This window comes from Rhopilema esculentum, chromosome 9 (assembly GCF_057945365.1).
Source record: "Rhopilema esculentum isolate cy_ngs chromosome 9, ASM5794536v1, whole genome shotgun sequence".
Classification (NCBI taxonomy): domain Eukaryota; kingdom Metazoa; phylum Cnidaria; class Scyphozoa; order Rhizostomeae; family Rhizostomatidae; genus Rhopilema; species Rhopilema esculentum.
This window is the reverse complement of record NC_142823.1, coordinates 1,953,980-1,975,783: the sequence shown is the minus strand read 5'-3', so window position 1 is coordinate 1,975,783 and position 21,804 is coordinate 1,953,980. Positions and strand designations below refer to the sequence as shown.

Genomic DNA, 21,804 nt, shown 5'->3' with positions numbered 1-21,804 from the left:
GATTGTAATGTGTCTTGTTTTGACAATGTTTACGATAGCCGCTTTCCCATGTTATGGTCTAGAAGGAGGCTTAAGAAGAAAAATTTTCTATCACGCAATTCAATATTAATTTTCCCAGCAGAAAATAGTTTTACAACAACAAAATAGATGTGAAAATCTCTTAGAAAAGAGAAATTGAATCGAATAATTTAAGGCCTACACGTGAGTTAACTTGCTTGTGTGTTGCTTCCACTATCGGTTGATCTAAAACAAAAAAGAATTCACTTAGGCCGTGAGCAGTTTTCTGTGAACACAATCTGTATCCTTTTAAAGCTTAGTTCACTCTCAGGGACGGGGGAGGTGCATCTTTGTACTAGCACTGAAGTAGGTATACCCTCCTTTCCACTGTATTACGTCATTCATGAAGATATGTTAGTCAGGTTATACTAAAAGTAGGAGTCAGACGTGTTTTTGTGAGCTCCCAGGGTGTATTTGTGGAACTTTCGGCCCCGTTACAAGTTACTTATGGAAGGGGGGGTGTTGGGTTGCAACCAGAACAATCATTTTCAAGAAGCTTGCAAAAGTAATCTTAATAGCTCTTTCTTCAATACAATAGAAATTTTGACTGAAGTACAAGATATGAAGTATAAAAGGGATGTGGTAGCCCAATCAAATGTCAGTTCCTGGCAACAGCTACTAAAAGAATCTAGGAAACGGAAAAGGAGGTAACTAAACACTCTTTGGGGGCATTCTTCATTTTATCCTAATGTCAGTTTCCTCATACTGCAAGCAGAGTTTCTCCATGAATTTGCGCAAAAGTGTATGTCAGTCTTCAAAAATGGAGTACGACCAATCGATCATTTAATTTCACAACATTAAACGTTGTCGCAGCTATATCGCTGAACTCTTTCCACATGTACAGTTTGGCGTTGACACTGGATTAATCTAAAGTTTATTCACTTACAATTTACCCTACAGTCTTAACTAAAAGCGTAACCTACAGTTCAAAGTGAAATGTCTAATACCTTAATGCGTTTTGCAGCCAAAGTTGTCCGTTGGCAAAGTAGCTCTGAAGAGTGGCAACAGTAAGCCGGAATGAATCCACAGAAAGCTCAATTGCAACCGGTCCATAATCAACAAACGTTTGCCAGGCCTTGTTCACATAGTCCCGGACGCAGTGTAAAGCACAGTGAGAATGCATTGCCATCTTGTCGAAGAAGGGTGGATATAGCTCGTAGACCCAGGTACAGGTACTCGTTAAAACACGTGATGTGTGGTCGACAGCGATTGGTACGTTGGTGGTGATAAATGCTACGGTGCAGTTTAAATGATGTTTGACGGTTGGTACAATTGCATTCCAGGCGGTTGATGCATGTGAAACGATTCTGTCCCGGTACACTGGCATGAGTTCATCGATCTAGATTGGTGGAGAGAAAAACTATTCAGAACACAAAAACATGATTTTCATGGCACGGGGGGTCATTGTAATAATCAGCCATTTACACGAGTGTCCCAGGAACCAGAGCCACATAAATTCAAGCGCAAAAAATGAAGGAGATAATCAAGGCCTTAACTTTCCTCTCCTTAACAACAAAACTTCCCTCTGCTTCCTTGCTTCTCTTTCCCTCTGTTCCATTTCTCTACTCAAATCGATGTGACTCTGGTGCCAAATGCAGGGTGGAACATGGGTAATTAGGGTCTTCTTACCCACAGTGCTCGAACCATACAATTCTTAAAGAAACGCAGCAAAATTTGCGAGGGAGGCAAACTGAGATCAACTGTACTTTAGAGTTGCATATAAAACTTGACTATGAAGAATAAAAAAATAAGGTAAACGATTAACTAATCAAATCTAAAGAGCACATGGTCGATAATACTGAAGTAGTTGATCAATCCATTCTCCATTCAAAAAAAAGTTGCGCGAAAATCCTTTGATTATGCAATCAGGGAAAAGCACCCCAAAATTGTTCACAAAATAAATTTTATCGAATACGTTTCAAGCGTAGATGAAAAAAGACTGCGACATTGATGGCAAGAAACGGTAAAAAGGTTTGTAGCAATCTTAAGCATGTTTAGTTCGTTATCTGAATTTTTACAATCGAAGAATTCTGAAACAAAAAGCTAGCTCAGTGTTTGCAAAGTTGTTCGCTGTTTCGTGTAATATTGACATTTTGTACAACATTGTGCTATCTCAATTATAAAAGTTTAGTGGAGAGAGGCCCGTGACACAGCTTTCTAAATGTTTGCATATGCTGTCAATCTTCCACTACATTTATTATCAAGTTACCTTCTCAAATAGTTTTTCCATATATTTGCTAATCACATCTAGAGCAGGTTTGCTGTATTCATAAATAGCTTTTGATATTTTTGTAGTGTATTCCCAGCTAGTCTCTATAACAGGATCCACGTAGGGCGCCACTTTAGCATAATATTTTGGTACATTGTCTCTGGACCACCTGAAAATGTAAACAAAGATTTCAGTGATACAGTGACAAGTCCATTTTAAAATAGAATAAAAACTTGCATATGCTTTCGTCTGAGAACAAGACCAGAAACCAAAACGTAGATGATCCTTAAGGTCATTCTAACTTCTCCGCGTTTGCTAAGAGGCTGGCAAACCAAATACGCATTACAATATCATTAACAGTGGACGGCAAAAGGTCGAAGATCATAAGGAAATTGTACAATAACAAGCAAATTTTAATAACAACACCCATGCTACGCCCTATTTCGTTCTTTTAGGATGATTTTGAGCGTTAAGGCCAATGGATCGGAGAAATGATGAGTACTTTTCTAAACCTGATAGAAAACGATAGAAAAATGATTGAAAATTTCGTTGCAAACAGTTATAATTTTCCAATACATTGCGTTTGCAAGCTTGTGGATTGATAAAACCAAACTGTATATTATCAACTCTTTGAACTATAATAAAATAGCCTGGGTAAAAATAGGCAAGTTCAAATTTTTCACTACTTATTGGGAACAAACATATTTAAAACTGGTTCTAATTCAGGGAGTACTGAAATTGTAATGCAATTCTTTTAAAAATAGAGAATGTTAATGAGAGTTAATGAAAAATTGCCGTTTGAATAATTTTGAAACATAAAATATCTTGAATTATAAAAAGATTATTTTGTATCTCCAAAGAATGTACAGTTCGAGGACAGACAAAACGTCCAATAACTTATTTCTATCTAAATGAATTTTCCTTCAGTTTACACCAGACAAACAACATGTGCAACGAAAGAGATCAAGCTTGGCTGTTTCTTCGTTATAATGTGTGCCGAAATAAATTAGCCTGTACATGCTCACCTAGCAACAACGCCCACCATTCCTTCTAACTGAACCAATGAAGCTTCCACGTGACTGTTTATCCCAGCATTCACTGCAATTGACTCGGTTCTACTTCCTAGAAACAAAATAAACATCCTTGCAAATTCTGAGATACTCTGTATAGCTACCCTTTTCTAAGCGAGATAAACATGGCCCGCGGGTCACAAAATCTTTTGCGGTCGAGGTGCCAAAATACATTTGTTAAAAAAATCGCTGATGAAACGGTGACACCGATATTTTTTCATAGGAAAGCAACTTCCAGACTAAACATTCGCCGTACATCACAATTAAAAATCGGTCATAAATAATCACTCTCCTTAATGATGCATTTGCCTCATACTGAGAGGAATTACTGTAGATTTCGGGCTCTTTTACAATACATTTCTGTAAAGGACCATAGAAAGCTTGTAAACATCTTTGTGGCTTCAAATAACACGACATCTTTTCGTCACTAGAATACCCTTCACAGAAATCCTTCATTAAATGAATCGATCTAATGGATTTAAAATTTGACTTAGGCATGAAAATTGGTTCAACGATATCAAAGAATTTAAGCAATCAAATGCCAATTCTTTCCCTTGCATTAACTTCGATCTGTACCTGGATATGATTTTCTGCTTACTTTTGGTCTTATCCAGCGTTTACACTCTGAAGAGTGTCGGATGAAAAGTACTTTAGTTAGTTATATTCCCTTTTCCCATGATATCGTCAAATTTTGCAGTACAAGAGGCATAATCGGTAACAGTACTGGATTCACCATGAAAGTTTTTTGAGAAGAGCTTAAAGACAACAGAGTCTTGCTTACCTTTATATCCTTTGGAGGTATAGACATCAATTGCAACAAACGCAAGCATTGCAAACAAAGTGTACTTCGTTAGTTTCCAGAGTGAGGATTTCGATTCTTTTCTTGTCATCTTCTCACTTTGGAATTTCTGCAGAAATAAAAGCCCAAGATTACAACCAGGAATAGACGTTTTATAATAACAAGAAAATATGCTGGTTCCCTAATTGTTGTATGCTTTGGTGGTTATAAGACGATGGTTCTTAGTTGCAATTACGTGTTCCGCGCTGTACTCATTTAGCAGTTGCCTAATGGTCAAATTAAGCGTGAAACTCAGAGTAGCAACTTAGAGCCGTCCAGTTCTAGACACCAAATAGCATGTACAGCTCCTCCTATACAGCCTGGAGCACTATATAACAGACTGGCAAAACAGCTACTTCATTATAGTTCATAGAACATCGTTCAAAGAAGAATGTAGTCAACAGAATAAAAATACAACATACTAATGAATACAACATACTAATAAAAATACAAATATAATTATGATATGATTAATTACTCTTATGGACCATTTATAGAGCCGTTCTATGTATACTTACAGAGCAGACTTCATAGCATTCTGCAAATCCAACCTATAGATGGAAAATGTGACGTCATTAAGATGTCCAAGTAGAACCAAGAACAATCATCACTACATAGCCACAAGATCGCATGAAACAATGGTGAGATGATGAAATAACTACTTGATTTCACGGCCACCTGTATATAGATGTAATCTCTCAAACAGTGCTATGGCCAAAAACATCTCTATTACGTACTGTAGATATCTGTTTTCGATTTTTTGGGTTCTGAAAAATATTCTATTTTCCTTATATTAATTTGAGGCACTTCAGATACTATTGTAAAATGACTTTGCTAAAGTGTTTTGACTTTCAAAGACAAAGCTTTCAGTCTGTAAGCACGTGAAAGATAAGTCCTTTGACACGTGACTAGATAAAGCTACGTGACTGGACGTTTTTTGATTGGCAGGTCAAATCCTGTCCAATTAAAAACAGATATTGAAACAAGAGAAGTAAACTGCTAGCAAAAGCAAAAGTTTTTCTCAATCAAACACTTGATAATTTTCTCGATCACGTTATACTGGAAATTGATTTCTGATTTCACAATGGCAAATTCTCTCTTCATTTCACAACATCTTGGTTTGGTCTATATTTTGTAAATTCACCCAACCATAGGCCGTCTATGCTTTCTTTTAACAACGACGTGTGAGTTCGCTGCAGATCGCATAGATAAAATTGGAACTGCCGATTATTTTGCATAAATTTAACACCCTTTTCGAATAAAAAACAGTTTCAAGCATAAAAAACTGAATAATTTTAAATGGTATCGAAGCACCGGTTTCAGATATGAAAACCGTTCGAATTTACATAATCGAAACGCCTTTTTTACCTTAGATTTTAAGGTCAAAATAAACTTGATATCAAAAGGTATTTTAAGGTCACTGGGAAAATGGAAGATTGAAGATTTCTAGTGAAATCCTCGCAAAATAGGTCGCTAGCATTAATATTAATTTTGGCCCTTGATTGGCGAAATTTGCAGGGCATACGGAGAACATCTGACTTGTGTAATGCAATTCGTCACTTTATAGTCAGATTTAAGGTATAATTACCTTACTGCCGTGTCCCTTTCGTTTGATGTGTCTCAGATCCGTCAGGAAAGCAAAAGCCTTTTCTTGAAGAACATTCTTGCTGGCATATTTCCTTGATTTCAGCAGCTGATTAGAAAAATCAAATCAATAAATACATCGAGAAGGCAATTAAATGACAAATAAATAATAAATAAAGTAACAAGTTGATGGGGGATGTTGGACTACATATGATGAAGAGAAATTTCAGAAGATGTAAACTCCGAGATCAGATTAGCAATATTTATATGCTTTATTCGCTACATAAATTTTCCAGCTTAAATCAATCACAAGTTATGATTAAGATTTACCGACAAAGAAATCTAGGATTATCGAAATTCAAAGCAATAAAAAACTGGAAATATTCTAAAGAAATAATACCTCGTTTCTGACATCCTCTGAATTGTCATAAATATATCCCCAGAGCACACTGTTAAAGCAAAATTGTAAAACTCAGAACTACAAGTACGAAATAGCAAATCTCTCGCAGCATTACAAGAGATTGACTTCAAATAGATAGGTCTCTCCCGGTCATTTTTCGAATATTAACGGCTATATTGTAGACTGAAAGAGTTCATTATCACCCTTGGAGGAAAATATTCAAGAAAACGGTAACAGTGGCGCTCCTCCGCAGTTTTCCTAGCAGGCTTGCACCGAGCTTTTACACAAAGGCACTAGGCCTAGTTTAATTTTAGTTCTAGATTTTGACAAACATTTGAAATATGCAGTTTCAGTACCAATGCCTTCTACAAATTACTATGATTTTGTGGAAGTTGAGCTTGTGAGCAACTTAATTCCTTTTACAAGAATTCAAGCGAGGAGCAAATCACTCTATGAAAATTTCTTCGGATATTGATATTGGAAAGGTGTTAATAGTGCATTTCAAAAAGTTGATATTTTCCATTATCCATTATCCATTGGTAATATTTTCAATAGGTAAGGTGCACTGATTGGGCAACCTTGATAGTGAAGTGCCTGCATTTGTGACTGGCCTATTGCCATCCATTTTGCTCTTTTCAAAGCCAATCTTCGCAATGGAGAATATCGAAAAGATACAATGAAACAGTGACAAAAACTTTTTTGACCAAACAAAGCAGGCATCCCAGAGCATTGCCAATTTACTTTTCAGACAACAAAACTTGGCGTTGGAAAATACTGAGAAACATTGAATGAATATTTAGATCGGTAGTAAAAACAGTTGTATAAAATTCGATAGCCTGGAATCCAGTAAAAACGGAGACAGAATTAAGGCCTTTTGGTATGCTTTCCAGGCAACTTCATAAACTATAAACGGAAACTTCTGATTTCTCGCCAAGAAGCACGTGAGTCCTAATTAAAAAAATATCTCACCCTGAAGTCTTCAGATTTTTCTCTAAGATTTCCAACCAGATATCAAAGCACTTTTCATCTTTTGACATGCACAGAATCAGCAAACGAAGGATCTAGGTAAAGCAGGTTGAAAAACTTTCATCAGCGAGGAATTTTCAAATTGAGAGGCTCAGAAAGACATCTAAAGTAGGGACAGTGTTCGTCACGGAGTTGGAATAATTGAGACGATTCTTCATCTACTAAAAGACAGTTTTGCTCCAATAAAAGCTTTTGACGTGTAACTGTATCCACAGGAAACTTTGACATTTTAAACCTGGACAATCATTAGAAATACAAAGAAAATACAAAGGTCTTCCTGGAAGAAGCTTTGAAATATTGCTAACGCGGACGCAAAATTGGGCATTTGGTTTCCTTGAAAAACCTTTCAGCTTCACTGCCACTCTGCAGTGGGCATTTCACGTCATTTGGAAATTTCTTTAAAGAAAGAAATAAAAATCTTCTATTGAGTCGCTTTGCAATAAAATGTTTGCAAGATACCGAGAGGAGGCTTCAGATGTTTGGTTGGTTAATACTGCAGACACCAAAACTACTGACCAATCAAATAACAATTAAATGTAAACAATCACGAATTGCTATTTCAGTTATTTGTATTGTTACAAATTCAAATATATTATGTTCACGAAAAATTGGAGAAAACTCTTCACTGTGTCTATCCCGTGCTGCAATCATCTACTTGTTTTGAAAAGTGGCTTAGCCTTGCACCTTAGGAAAAGAATGGAAAAAGAATCTCTTGGCTGCTTACCTCAGCTTGCATTGCATCATCGTCTGTCATTAACATCGTGAGCAAACGCTTGAACTTATTTCTGTTAGTCCCTTCTGGCTTGTCACTGAAGTACATCCTCTAAAAGAAACCATGAAATTATAAGGGATAGGCAAACTATTAAGGGTGTTTATCAACTACAGCTAGAGATTAAATAAGCCTGGTTGGGATTATTGACGGAAGAAATCAGCTCGTTTGTGGACGAAGAGGAAAGATTCTAGGATAGCCGCACTGGGTTATCAGTATACCTAAGTGAGCATAAGCAAACGTTTATCAGTTTTTGCCAACAAAGGTCGTGATGTAACAGGCAAGTTTTCAAGAAAAAACCTACATTATCTTACCTTGAATGTTGGATACAGTGTATCGAATCGTTCTTTCAACCTGGGAAAAGAATAAGACCTCATACCATTAGTCCCGCGTACAGTTATATGTTGCCGTTGACATCACAGGTGGTATCATTCCCAAATCTGTGAGCATGCTAGAGCCCCGCCTTGAATAATTAACAGACGAATTATTTTGGTATTTCTCCTATCATGCGAGGCAAGAGATTCGTCTGTGGCTCTGGCAGCACTTGTGAGAGATGCTATCGGAAAACATTGGCAATATTCAATAAGAGGGAACCTTCATCTTTTCGTGTGTTAAACTTTATCGTCAAGTCTCATTTAAAAAGCGATTTTTGATTATGAAGGGATGGAAAAAATGTTCATATACCTTGGTGAATTCGCCAGTTGTGATTTTGATGAGAACACGACCACCAAAATTTCATAAAATTCCTTTGCATCGATCATCGAATCGTTGATTTTGCCTTTCTCGTGTTTGCTGCAAATCAAACAGATTATGCAAACTTGAATACAAACTCTTTGATGATGCATAGAAAGAAAACTCTGCCAAAATGTCTGCTTATTCTAGGAACGTGTCCATTGCAGGAAGGCGTCTATTGTAGGGAGGTGTCGATCGCAGGGACATTTCTATGAAAGGGAGGTGTCCTATGTTTGGTAGCGACTGTCACAGGGGGGGGGGTGACAACTGTAGGGAGATGGCCAATGCAGAGGTGTCCATTGTAGGAAGGTACCCATTTTAGGAAGGGGTCAATGTAATGAGGCTTCCATTGTAAGGAGGTGTCCGTTAAAAGATTGATCACTCCAGTTTACATCGATACAACAGCCTGAACCCAAATGCAAGAATGGTGGATTACTTGTGCTTTGCCTGTTGACGAAAAAGCGCTCAATGAACTTCCTCGTAGTCATCCACTGTGCTACCGATCGTTCTTTTTGAATGCGTACAGATAGCTATACGCTATACAAACAATTCATCGTCTTTTCTTCCATCGAAAAAAACTTTCACATTTCATCAAATTTACTAGTATTTTTCTCCTAATATTCCACTTCAAGCTGTCAATGTCTTAAAATAGTAAAAAGGGATCTCCATTTCAGAATAACTTACGACACACTTAGACACACGCAGAGCTGCCTAGGGTGGAACAAGCTCAAAATACAGTTAGTGATCAAATGGTTCTAACATACCGAATCAAGTCTTCAATGTACTGTACGACATGAGGCGCATGTGTGCTGACTTTCAACAAAGGCATCATCACTGCCCACCAAACTAAAATGAAGAGAAGACAGTGGCTTTAGTTCGAGCGTTGCTATTAAATCTAGACCGTTGTATCTAAAGGAACAAGCCAGATATGTCATCTATGTCCAAGAAAATCGACAAGGTTAAATTAATGATAATAGATATATGTATCAATAGATACGTAGCTTGAAATGAAAGCTATGTGAAGAAAAAAACAGAGAAACAAGTACTATTCCCCTTTCTTTCCATTGCACGGAATAAAATGCTGAAGTGTTGCCCTCTTATACCAGTGGAAGAATGCTGCAGAGTCTTCACAGCTTTTTCTTTTAGGAAGGACCGTTTTTGTTGTGAAACCTCACAGAAATTATGTATAACGGGTTTCTGATGATACAGAGTTGACAAAGCTATAACTTAACCAGGCAGTACATTATCATCTTCAAAGGTCTTTTGGGGAACTTTTACAATTTTAAGGAGCATTTAGGAAAAAACTGGAGGCAAGGCAAGCTCAAGGAAAAATGTCACACGACTGGAAATTCTGAAAATAGTTTTAATATTATGGGGAAACGTCAAGTTTTTACTACATTTTTCAGGGATTTTTGTGCTGTATTTTTATCCTTGGCAGTTAGATTATCTGTATTCCAATTTCACCAAGCGTCCCTTCTTAGTAAAGACCTGCCACATTACGACATCTGATTTTGGCAGCAGTATGACCATGAACACAGTTCTCCCCTCGTATAATGGGGCATTAACACCAAATAGTTAGACCAATATAAAGAAATATCATCAAAAGACTAACCTTTGATTCCTGCCTTGAAATCACTCATGTTCTGGCTGTAGGCCCAAATTACAGCTAAAAATGATTCCTGGGATGTTGATTTGCCACTTAATACCTAAAAATAGACCTTCAAGTTGTTAAACAGTCTATACGATGTACACAAATAGAGATAATTAAGCATTAGAGAAACGATATGCATGTTGTACAGGATAGTCTGAACAGTACAAAAGCTACGGGCAGAGCATATTAGAAAAGGGGAAACGAACAGAGATGAGCACAAAAGCCGGTAGGGGAGAAGGAAAAGGTTCCGAGGAAAAAGATTGGCGGCTATAAAGAAGGGCAATAAGGAATAAAGGCAGAAATAGTGGGGGAAGGGAGAAGGGTGAGGGGCGGATAGACAGAGGGAAAATAGGAAAGACAAGAAGTAGAAAGGTGAAAGAAAAGATAAAGGGCAATAAAAGAAACGAGGCGGAAGGTAAGAAAGGGAAAAGAAAGATAGGAGGAAAAGAAGAAGCATTATCAAGATATGAGAAGGAATGTTTAAATGATAGGGTCGGAAATAGAGGGGAAGAGGAAGAAATGAAGTGGAATGTGGAAACTGGTATGAAGAATTATTGCGAGATGTAAAGATTGGAAAAATAGAAGGCATAGGGTTTAATGATTGCTACATTTATACCTGTTTAAACTAGAATTCATTCACAACGAGGTTCCTATTCATTTCTGTAAACGCAAATCTCGGTAGAAAATTGAGCAAGGAACAGAGAAAATAATGGCATATAATGTTTGATGGAAGCATCATTTTTTAATACGACATAATTGAAGACGGCATTAAGGACAATGTAGAGGAAGAATTATTACAAGAAAAAGTCAGGAACGTACGTCATCTAACTTTGTAATTAAGACTTTTGGTGAGTGGCTGACGATGACTTGAATCAGGATTCGCAAACCAATGGTTAATTTGCCTGGAAATCGAAATCATAAGTTATATATACAGCTGGCAGGGTACTTTATTACTACAAAGATTTTATAGACGTACCAGCTTGCGTGCTGTAAAATATACCAGAAAATAAATAGGAATTAAAGTAAAATTGTACTAGGAATAAATAGCATGCGAAACATCGTTTATGACTAGCATTTACTTATTCCTAGTACAATTTTACTTAAATTCCTAGTTACTTAATTTATTTCTAGATGGAAACTAAGAAAACTGCGCTACATGTGAGCATTCTGCTACTGGGTGAGCCAGCACATCCACCAGGAGAGATAGACAATTCTGTGGAAATTCCAGAACAGAGTATGTATCAAAAAGCTTCTGGAATCTATAGCGATTTTGGTTGAGTTTGTGAAATAGTAAAAGTTTACGGATTCAAACAAGTGATCTCAAAATAATAACAGGACAAGCTAATGCCCTCACTTCCTGGAAGGAAGTGCCATTTAGATTCGACTAAAGATAGAAGTAATCAAGTAAGAATGAGCCAAAGATTGTGATCTTGAAATTGAATATTCCAGGATAACACTAATAACATAAAATCCAAACTCTGTGCGTAGCGAAACCTGTAAACAATTCAAAGCATGATGTGAAACTTTCAGAAGGATAGATGCCAAAAAATTATAAAGAAGCGAATCAAAAACCCAGTAATACCGATAACTCATTTAAAAAATCTCAGAGAATATCAATCAACAAATACATGATATCTGCAAAGTTTTGTGAATAACACCCAGTTCTTCGAACCACGATTAGTCAGTTGATGTTGTGTCCTCTTTAACAATAAATTTGATCAAATACAGCACGCACACACGCGGGAATACACCCCGTCAGAATCTTCTCCATAGAAGGCAGACAGTATTTGGTACACTGCTAAAGACAACACTGAGATGCATGGGTCGTTCTATAGCACACTTGATCGAACCGCAAATTCTACACAGTGTTTGGGTTTCTCCAGGTCTCAGACCATTCGATACATCAAAATGGCGGCATGAGCTTCAAACCTTTCACTTATAAATACAGCAGACACGCCCCCCTAGTTCTGACAAATCAGATAACAAGAAACTGTCGACAAGGCCATATTTGATCGCTTTTATTGCTACCCATTAAAGAGTTGAAGCTCATACTCTATAATTTACAGTACATAATACCGTAAAGAAACTCGTTGTTGAGACTATATCTAAAGGAACTTCTTAACTAATCTTTTTAGAGTTTAGAACCGCTTTGGAAGATAAAGCTCTTCTTGTAATACAGAAAGTCTCCCAAGCCAACAACACGCTCTTGGTAGCCTTCCAGTACAGCACTGTACAGAACTTGCAATTGTCAGACATGACAATTACAAACATATTTCAAAGACATGTAATGGAAAATAAACAAACCTTGCTGTAATTCCTCTATCATCTTTGTGATACAGTAGCAGAACAACATCTCAATAGATTGATCAGTGCTTTTCTTCAAAAGCTCTAGCAATGCTTTCTTTACATCTGAGTCAACTGAACACAAGGGGAAGCCTGCAAAAGTCAATTCAAAACCAGATTGAAGGCTTTTCATAATAATTCATAAAATATCAGCCTCTTAGTTCAGAGCACAGAGAAATAGAGTTACTGAGTACATGAACAATGAATTTTTGAAGAAAAATGACATTTTAATAGATTCTCTCAACATTTAGCAAAAGGGTGCAAACTTCATCAGTTTCAATCAAAACAACCTATTGTCAATTTTTGGCTTAATTTTCATTTTTGTATTTGTTTCTACCTAACATCTGAAGGTAGTTTTTAGAACACTGAGAAACTTATGCTTATCAAGCAGTGTCCTGGTCCTTCCTCTCGATGTGACCACACCTTATGATTCCTATGCCTGGAATTACAGAGAGCTGGCGACTCTCCCGACTCTGGGTGAAAGTTTGGTAATGCCAGGAACTCGAACCACGGATCCTTGGGTCAGTAGTCAGCGCCTCTAGCAACTGATCCATCCTCGCACTTAAATTCAACTTTAACTTTCATCATTCAAATTCAACCTTACTGGGCTTTGTCATAATTTACAAGCAGAAAATCAGGGCTTTATTGAAATGATTACCAAGAAAACAAAACCGAAAGAGAATGAGTTCAAGTTTCCTTTTACTCCATAAAATATAAACGAGCCATTTTTATTCTACCAAAACGAGGCAGTTCTTGATACACCCTGTCTCATTCAAGAGTTCTTTATTGGCTTAAATATCTTGGAGAACAAGATTTTGGTAGAAATAGGACACTATTAGCAGTTTTGAAACTATTAAACATACCACAAGCAGATATGTGCACTAGATTCATATTTATGCAGAACATGTAATTGTTGCAAGAGAGAATGCTTCTAGGTTCCTAACTAGTAGCACTACTTCAAAAAAGTTTCTCTCTTTTTCTCTCTGTGCAAAATATAACTTAAAGACTAAAGCTGGGAAAAGTCAAATAAAATAACCTTGGAAATAGAAAAATAACCTTTTGGCTGACTTGAAAGCATCAAATCCTTTTCAGCTGGTCCAGGGAATTGCTTTTGTAGCCAGGATGCAACCTCCTTGAGCCAAACCTGTATTTAATATATTTTAAAAAGACTTTAATGAACTATCAGAACCAGGATACTATCAAAACAAAAGTATTGCAACACCTGCAAAAAGGATTAATGGGGAATCAGGCAACAGCTTTTCTTGGCTAGGTGAAGACATCCTAAATATTTATTTCTAAAATTATTTGAATTCTCACCACATAACCTGACAAAATGGCATCAACTACAATAAAAATGTGTATTGTGAAAACTTGTCTACCAGTTCCAGCATGCCAGGGAAAAAAATCAGCACATATTTCATTTATTACTTATTACATATTTCACATAATACTTATTTCATTTCTACTTTGCTAAAAGCATAGACTTTGGAGCCTGCCTAGCAGTCCTGTTATTGTTCCTTGTGTCCATTAGAAATGAAATTACAACGATTTGATTAGGAAAGGATGTGATCAGGTGGTGTGGAAATATCTCACCCAATTTGCAAAATATTTTATCAATTTTGAATATTTAGAGATTTTATGATGGTTTTCTAGGTTATATGATCAAAACTAAACAATTTCTAAATATAACTTCAATAAAACAATCATTCTTGTAGTCAGTGGTTCTGTCAGTGGGACCACATGATGATATGTCTTTTCCATTGCAGGTGACATATTCAGATGCTTTGTTGCTTGGTGTAGTTTATTTTAAAAATTGGTGTATCTGTTTACAATACATTTATCAGCAAAAGGTAAGTTTCTGCTAAATACTTACCAATGAATGGTTTGGAAACTTTTCTTCAACATTGCTTATGACTAAAGAAAGCTCCTCGAGACTTAACTGTAATGTAATACAAAAACCAATGATAAACTTCCTTAAAGATTTATTAAAACTTGGATCTAAATTCATCACAGAAACTTGTGTGGTGCCAACAATGTGTTAGTGACTTCAGATAAAATAAAAAATGTTTGTATTTTAAACAGTAAAGACAAGATGTGAATGCAAAAAAACTTTTCCTTATCAAATAATAAATAAAAGAAACAATTTGTGTAAAGCCTCAATTGACTAAAGTTTTAATTAAAATTATTTTTATGTTTTTGGTAACATCTAGTCTGCTATAGGCAGCATTTTTTTTTTAATTCAATGGGTTTCACAATAATTTATCACTATCTAGAATTTCTATAAACATGTTTCCAAAAAAATCCCATGAACTAGTTTGATCTTTTGTTAATAGCTTGCTCCAAACATTTAAAAACCAAAAAGGAAATCTGGTTCTAGAATGCTCTATCAATTTTCAAAATATTTGAGCTGTGTATTTGTTAGCTTCTTACTAAACAGAGATATATTTACTGAATAAACTTTCAAGATGGTTTCCAATATGTTTGCAGCTTCTATCAAAATGCAAATATTTACACACCTCCTTGATCTTATCCTCAATTCCTTCTAAAGGTGATGGCTTTGCAGTCTTATGTTTCTTCTGCTTTTGCTTTTTAGGGCTATTTTGCTGAGTCCCTTTTTTCTGGCCTTCCATTGGATGAAAAGATGGATATTTGCTGTCAGGGTCATTGTTCTCTTTGTTTGATTGGGAGCTTTTTTCTCCAAATGCTGCACTATAGATGGTTTCAGCTTCTTCTAAAGGATCTTTATGACAAAAATAATAAAATTCATCAGTTAAAGATGTTTAACCAACAGTTAATATTTTAAACCTACACTTTTTAGCAAACCAAATGCCTACAAACAATTTAGAAAATGTAATACTGTACACTTCAAGAAACATAATGATTCACTGAGTAGGAAGACAAAATGAACATAACAATTCCTATGGAGAGAATTGATGAACACAGATACAGTTGCATTCATGTTTGGCAAATTTACAATAACATTGACTTTATTTATAAAATGAAACTAAATGCAATTTTAAATTATAATTAAGCATATGAAAAATTGGAAAGGATTTCAAGGTCTTTGTGAAAATGGAAAAGATTCTAACATTGCCTGAGAATCAGCAGAAAAAAATGCATTTTAGAACATGTAGATAAAGAATACAGAATGGATTAGAAATGTCTGTTTATCAGTTTATTTTTTCAAAGTACATTAGCCGAAACCTTATTTCTTACTCATTGAGCATATTGCTAAAAAAATGTGTGAGTCTTGGATCCCTTGAACCAATACAAATCTCTTTACAGTTGTCTGAAACAACAGCGTTAATCACTAGTTCTTTGAATACATTTTCCAACAAGGCAAAACAGATCTCTAATATCATATCAACATAATTGGGAAAACTAGTCATGCAAAAACTATGTAGCCAAAACATGATAAATATTATAAATTCTGTAACACGCTTGAAGATAAAGTTTAAAAATGAAATTGGAAGGCACTTTCTGCTGTACCCAGATAATCAATGAGGATGACCCAGTGATTAGGGCAGCTGGTGTAATATATTCTGATAATAAAGGTTAACGCTCAGGAAAAATGCTCATATTTAATTTGCTATGACCTACAAAAAGAACAGGATCACATTGGCATAAACAACTTGACTCAAGATGTTAGAGTCCATTGTCCTTTTGAATAAAAACACAATATATAACAGCTGACAGCAGATGTTTCCTACCGAATCTAATATCCTTGCTTACCAAAACATTCCTCTAAAGTGTCATTCAAGCAGAAATGCCAAAATTGACATTATAAGCATAAAAAACTTTCACTTTCCTAAAAAAGTCTTTGTAGCTGAAATATTTTCAATTTGTTAGACTTTTTAAGACAGATCATCATGGATCATTTATTTACAGTTTTAAAACATTTCTACTTTATACACAAAACTGCCTCCAAATGCCCTGGCATCGTCACAACAAATAATGATAATCGTTCCTAGTTTTCAACTCAGTTAAGTAGCAACGCTTACAAAGCAGGGCCTTTATCTCGATGGCCCTTCTAGGAGTTTTTCTAAGGGTCCTGAACAACGCGTAAAAACAATATATGAAGTTAATTGTATTAAACTGTTTTTGTATTACCAATTATTGTAATTGGTTTATATTTAGAATATGTACAGTAATCACTTCATGTATATGTAATTCAACTTTAACTTGTATTTCTTTTGTTTGAAATGAATTAATTTGAATTATTGCCCAGGGCCACTGATCTGTGCCCATGGGCCTAAAAAGAAAAACACATCACGTGTACATAAACTACAATAATTGATATACGTACTTTTGAACTCTGCCTTGTGTTGAGAAAAATTATCAACAAAATTCTTCTTGGCCTTTTTAACGTCACTTTTGGACACTTGACCCTTCTTCTTTGTGACCACAGTTTCCCATTTTCCACGATCTGAAGCCATTTTTAGAAATTTCACCAGCAAAAGACTTGTCAACAGTCCCAAATGATTAATCAATCTCATCATGAAATCGAGGAAACTCTATAATGGCCTAACAAGATGGCCGGTCATTCTTGCGGCCACGAGCATCATGAACACGATCATTCAGGTCCTGATCTTGGCGCTTTGTACAGTCTGTATACAAAAATCGATATACAAAAAGTAGAATGTTTAAATGAAGAAACTGATGGATCAGGAAAATTTGTTTTCAAAGCCTGGGATAAAAGAATGGAGACAGACAAGGTAACTGTGTTCATTTTTCAAACTTTATAACATCTTTTTAATTGTTCTAGTTTTGTTATGAGTGGATTTTAGAGATCATAGATACAGGTTTCCTATATATTATTCCTCTTAGTAGAATTATAAATTATATATCTTGCATCTTTATGTGCTGCTGGTAAATCGTACTACATTCTACTATTTGTAGGCCAATTTTTACGTTGAATTATGATAAGTTTTGTTTTTAATGTTTTTCATATTGAAACGATTGAAACATGTACTTTGAGAATTTTAAAAATGAGATGGACTGGACTTGACTGATTTATCAGACGATATCTTGGTTGTTGAAATGTTTTCTCCTTTCCTTATTGTATTGGCCTATTTTATTATATTTTCTTTATTACAGTATGTACAAAGTGATGCAGACGAAGAATTATTATTCAATATTCCGTAAGTTGATTTTGATGCGCATTATTATTACACTTATGCCTATGACCTGTGTCAAATCAGTTATTTTATGAATCCTCCTTATGATATACCAGGTTGGAAAACTCCCTATGATTATTTTGCGGACGCGTCAATGCGTCCAATCGCACATTATAAGCTCCGACCTGCGAGTGGAAGCATTTGAGTGGAAGCATTCGAGCTGCGAGCAAGGATGCCCATTTTATACAAAACTATAGTATAATATATGAATTTCTGGATATTTTGGGTCACTAGAGCAAGGTACGAGCAAGGTGCGAGCACAAGAAGTCTAGCGTTGCTGCAAGCATATGCAAGTTTTCCAGCCTGGATGATATATTGTGATTCCTTGCACGATATCCTTGCCATGATAGATCAGCAGTATGATTTGCAACTGGCAAAAAATTTTCAAAGTATATGTTAATCCACTGAAGTATATGTTGATATTGTCTTTAATGCTGATTTTACTTAAGTTTTCGGCCCCAGGAAGCCACTCCATGGCAAACGAAGACTGTCTATTGAAGTAAAGTTTATTTGTCATCGTTTTTTGTCTTTTTTATAGATTTACTGGGAATGTCAAGTTAAAAGGTGTCATTGTTATTGGGGGAGAGAATGATATGCATCCATCAAAAATGAAACTGTAAGTGAATATATTGAAGGATTGTTCAGGGTTGTGTCAAATATTGTAAAATATGCTGTTGATTCATGACAGACATCATTGTTAAGAATACAATCTTTAGCTATACAATGAACAAAACAATGTCACCTTGTATTTCTTTCAACACAAAGTGTAAACCTGCATTGTTTATATTACACAATAGATTTCTTAACAAAGACTTGTTTATGTATGTTCGCATGTTTTTCTGTTGGTAGTTAGTTGAGTTATAAAATAGTGGATTTGATATTCCCATTACAAATCGTCTTCTATTAGAATGATCTCAGGGCAACAATTCTTAACAATCATAATTTGTTTATGGATTTTAACAGATATAGATTCAATGATGGAAAATTTATACAAGCTTGGTTTAACAGGATTTCGTTGGAAAGGCGTGCGATCACACACGCCCTGGCGCACGTCTATTGCTTTCAAGGAGTGCAAAATGTCACACGCTTTCTTTTATTCTGAGAGCAAAATTCTCTATCAATGATTGGTTTTGTTGGTTTTCGAGATTGGTTTAAATGTAAATCTTTCCTTGGTACTATTATTTCATGCCACTTCAAAAAAGGCTTAACACCTTGTCAGGATTGCGAATTAAATAGAAAATTTTGAAATAATCATAGGGCTAAGCTACAGTGAAATCCCGATAATATGAAACTCGGCTATAACTAATTTTCTGGTATAACAAAAATATATCTGGCCCCTTGATTCTGTCGATTGATTCTGTCGAACCTCTTACAAATTCCCTTGGTATAACAAATCACCTATATAACATACTCTCGATATTACAGACCGAATTGTGTGACCCTTCATCATGATTTTCCTCGATATGACAATCGTTTCTAAAAATTTTCACCGCTGTTTTGGCCTTATTTTTCCTCGGTGCATATTTATCGCGATTTCTCAGGGGAATAATTAATTTCATTGGCAAAACAGACATTGGCAAACATGCACTTTTTATGATGCGAAAAATGGAAAAGAGATTTGTGCAAAAGTTTACAAATTTCAAGGCATTTCAGTGAACAAATCCAAACACAGAATACAATAACAGACATTTTTGTCTGCGAATTTTATAAGGAACATTAACAAGATATTCATTTTCGATTGCTAATTTAGCAAAAGTAGCAGACTTGCCAATTATGCGAAAAAAGTAGCAAATTTGCGGATTTTGCTACCCATATAAAGCCCCCTCTTCAGACTTTGCTTTGCTTTAAATCTAGATTTTGGCGACATTTAAATTAATGAAAAATGACCCATTAATATCTTTTATGCATTATCTTTATGGATTATCGCCAGTCAGATACATAAAATAGCTGTGATGTTTGATAACTGAGCAAGTATTTTACTAATAGAAGTATTTTACTTATGCCATTTAAGTTTTTTGGGGGGCCAAGGCCCTGCCCCCGTATCTTGGTCCTTGAAAAAAATCATGCTCTAAGCTTTGTTTCAATCTGAGATTTAAAATTGAATATTTTTTATGTAGATTTAAAAACAGACCAAAAATGAGCTTTGATGACACAAGTCAACACTGTGACGAGGAATTTGATCTTCAACCAGATTATAAAGGAGAATTAGAATACAACACCAAGTATGATTTGAGTCCTTGCATATTTTATTACTGTTGCATACTTCTCTACCCTTGATGTCTTTGATGATAGAGTTCATTGTGTATTTTTTGTGGCATCAATTAGATATGATACATTTTTTGGAAATTAACCAAAATGAAAATGAGTCAATTCAAAATTAAGCTTTAATTTCTGAATGGACATTGAACCTTTAATACAAAGAAGCTTGCAAGTCTAGAATTTCTTCTCATTTAACCAGTTAGGTTTATTCCCTTTGTATAATCTTTTTCTAAATTTGTGCATTTGCTATGATTTAATATGGGCTATTAAAGATATGATTATATCTGTCTTTGCTCCATTACCCCCAGTCCACCAAACCATCAGTTAAGTGTTTATAGAACATGGTTTGGTGGCCTGGGGAAACATTTTTGACCCCAGTTTGCTGTAAAAAGTATTAATTTTATTTATCTTTTTAGAGTTGCAAGATTCTCTAATGTGGAACATTTGTCAATTTACTTCCCTACAAATTTTGGGAATGACAATACAAGAGTATACTACATTGGACTCAAAGGAGATTTCACCCAGGTAATCACTTAATATACTTTTCAAATAAACAGCTATAAACTATGATACCAAGAAATGAAATTCAAAGATTCCTAACAAGCACACAACTGGAGGTTAGGGAAAAGGCAAAATTAAGAAGTTTGATGTAATTGTATTTGTGACAGCAAAGGGTAATTGGTTATGAAGGGGTGTCAAACTTAATGAATGCAGATATATTACCTATAAAAAGTTACTTATAGTTATTAACAGCCCACCCTAGCCAAAGGATATGTATCACTTCATATGGTACCATTTCTTTGGCAGCACAGAACTTGAAAATAGCTTTGAAAAAAGTAAACATTTTACAACATATTGGCTAAAAGCTTTTTCGTCTGACACTCCTTAGAGCATAATGCTTTTTTCAAAGCCATTTTCAAGTATTTTATTGTTAGTTTTAATTCACTCGTATTTAGTTTTTCTTTTGTAAATATTCACAGAAGTTCAAACCAAATTCGAATGTCTGTTTAAAGCATAGTTTAATTATAAATTTTCAATAAATTTCTGTTTAAAGACCATTTTAAAGACCATATTTTATATTTGGACCCTTCTCTGACATGAGCTTGGTACCCAAGGATTACACTTGTGACAGATGGAATTTCTATGCAAAATGTTCCCCTTCAAATAATGAGGAGCAATGTCTGTGACATATTTTAAGTTTTTGCTTTTAGGTTAAATCTAAATCCACTACTAAGATACTTTCATATTTCAGCCCCATAAGCATGGAGTAACAATTTGCACATATGAATCAAGAGCGAATCCTGCGGACCACGAAAGCAAAGCTTATGATCCAACATCACAATTTATACACTAAACAAAACCTGTAAGGTGGCTTGGCGTTCAATTAACTAACAAAGAAATTGAAAAATGCTTATCTTGTACACTTCATCATTTCTGCTTAAATTAAACAATCAGTTCAAAGACAATTTTATCTCTCTTTTTGCCTCTGGTCCTTCCAAAGATGCTAATGTCTAGTTGGAGCTTTTTAGAAACATTGCTGATAATCACATTCCTAAATAACGATGGCTTGATTTATACTGAATTGTACTTAGTAGCATAGCATGCATGAACGTTTGCAATAACAAATAAATTTTTTGGAGTAGACAATAAATCATCTTTAGTGTACTACCTACTGAAGAATTTTATACA

The 21,804-nt window shown here is 35.3% G+C and overlaps 2 protein-coding genes across 2 annotated transcripts; one reads left to right on the top strand and one right to left on the bottom strand.

Annotated features, from left to right (window-relative positions):
• Window positions 1–83: 83 nt before the first annotated feature.
• Window positions 84–17,167, bottom strand: LOC135688895 (transmembrane protein 214-B). Its single transcript, XM_065205952.2, has 20 exons — window positions 16,986–17,167; window positions 15,196–15,419; window positions 14,553–14,618; window positions 13,736–13,823; window positions 12,641–12,772; window positions 11,156–11,238; window positions 10,298–10,391; window positions 9,450–9,531; window positions 8,638–8,745; window positions 8,268–8,307; window positions 7,909–8,007; window positions 7,128–7,219; window positions 6,159–6,207; window positions 5,763–5,867; window positions 4,693–4,725; window positions 4,118–4,244; window positions 3,292–3,388; window positions 2,267–2,435; window positions 1,005–1,396; window positions 84–243 (listed from the first exon to the last, which is right to left on the bottom strand). Exons 1-20 carry the CDS (start codon window positions 17,113–17,115, stop codon window positions 207–209), a joined length of 2,247 nt encoding a protein of 748 aa, XP_065062024.2. The 5' UTR covers window positions 17,116–17,167; the 3' UTR covers window positions 84–206.
• A 15-nt stretch (window positions 17,168–17,182) lies between these two features.
• Window positions 17,183–21,581, top strand: LOC135688906 (PITH domain-containing protein CG6153). Its single transcript, XM_065205965.2, has 6 exons — window positions 17,183–17,394; window positions 17,777–17,820; window positions 18,395–18,472; window positions 19,974–20,078; window positions 20,532–20,640; window positions 21,368–21,581. The coding sequence occupies exons 1-6, from the start codon at window positions 17,212–17,214 to the stop codon at window positions 21,467–21,469; spliced, it is 621 nt and encodes a 206-aa protein (XP_065062037.2). The 5' UTR covers window positions 17,183–17,211; the 3' UTR covers window positions 21,470–21,581.
• The last annotated feature ends 223 nt before the right edge of the window (window positions 21,582–21,804 follow it).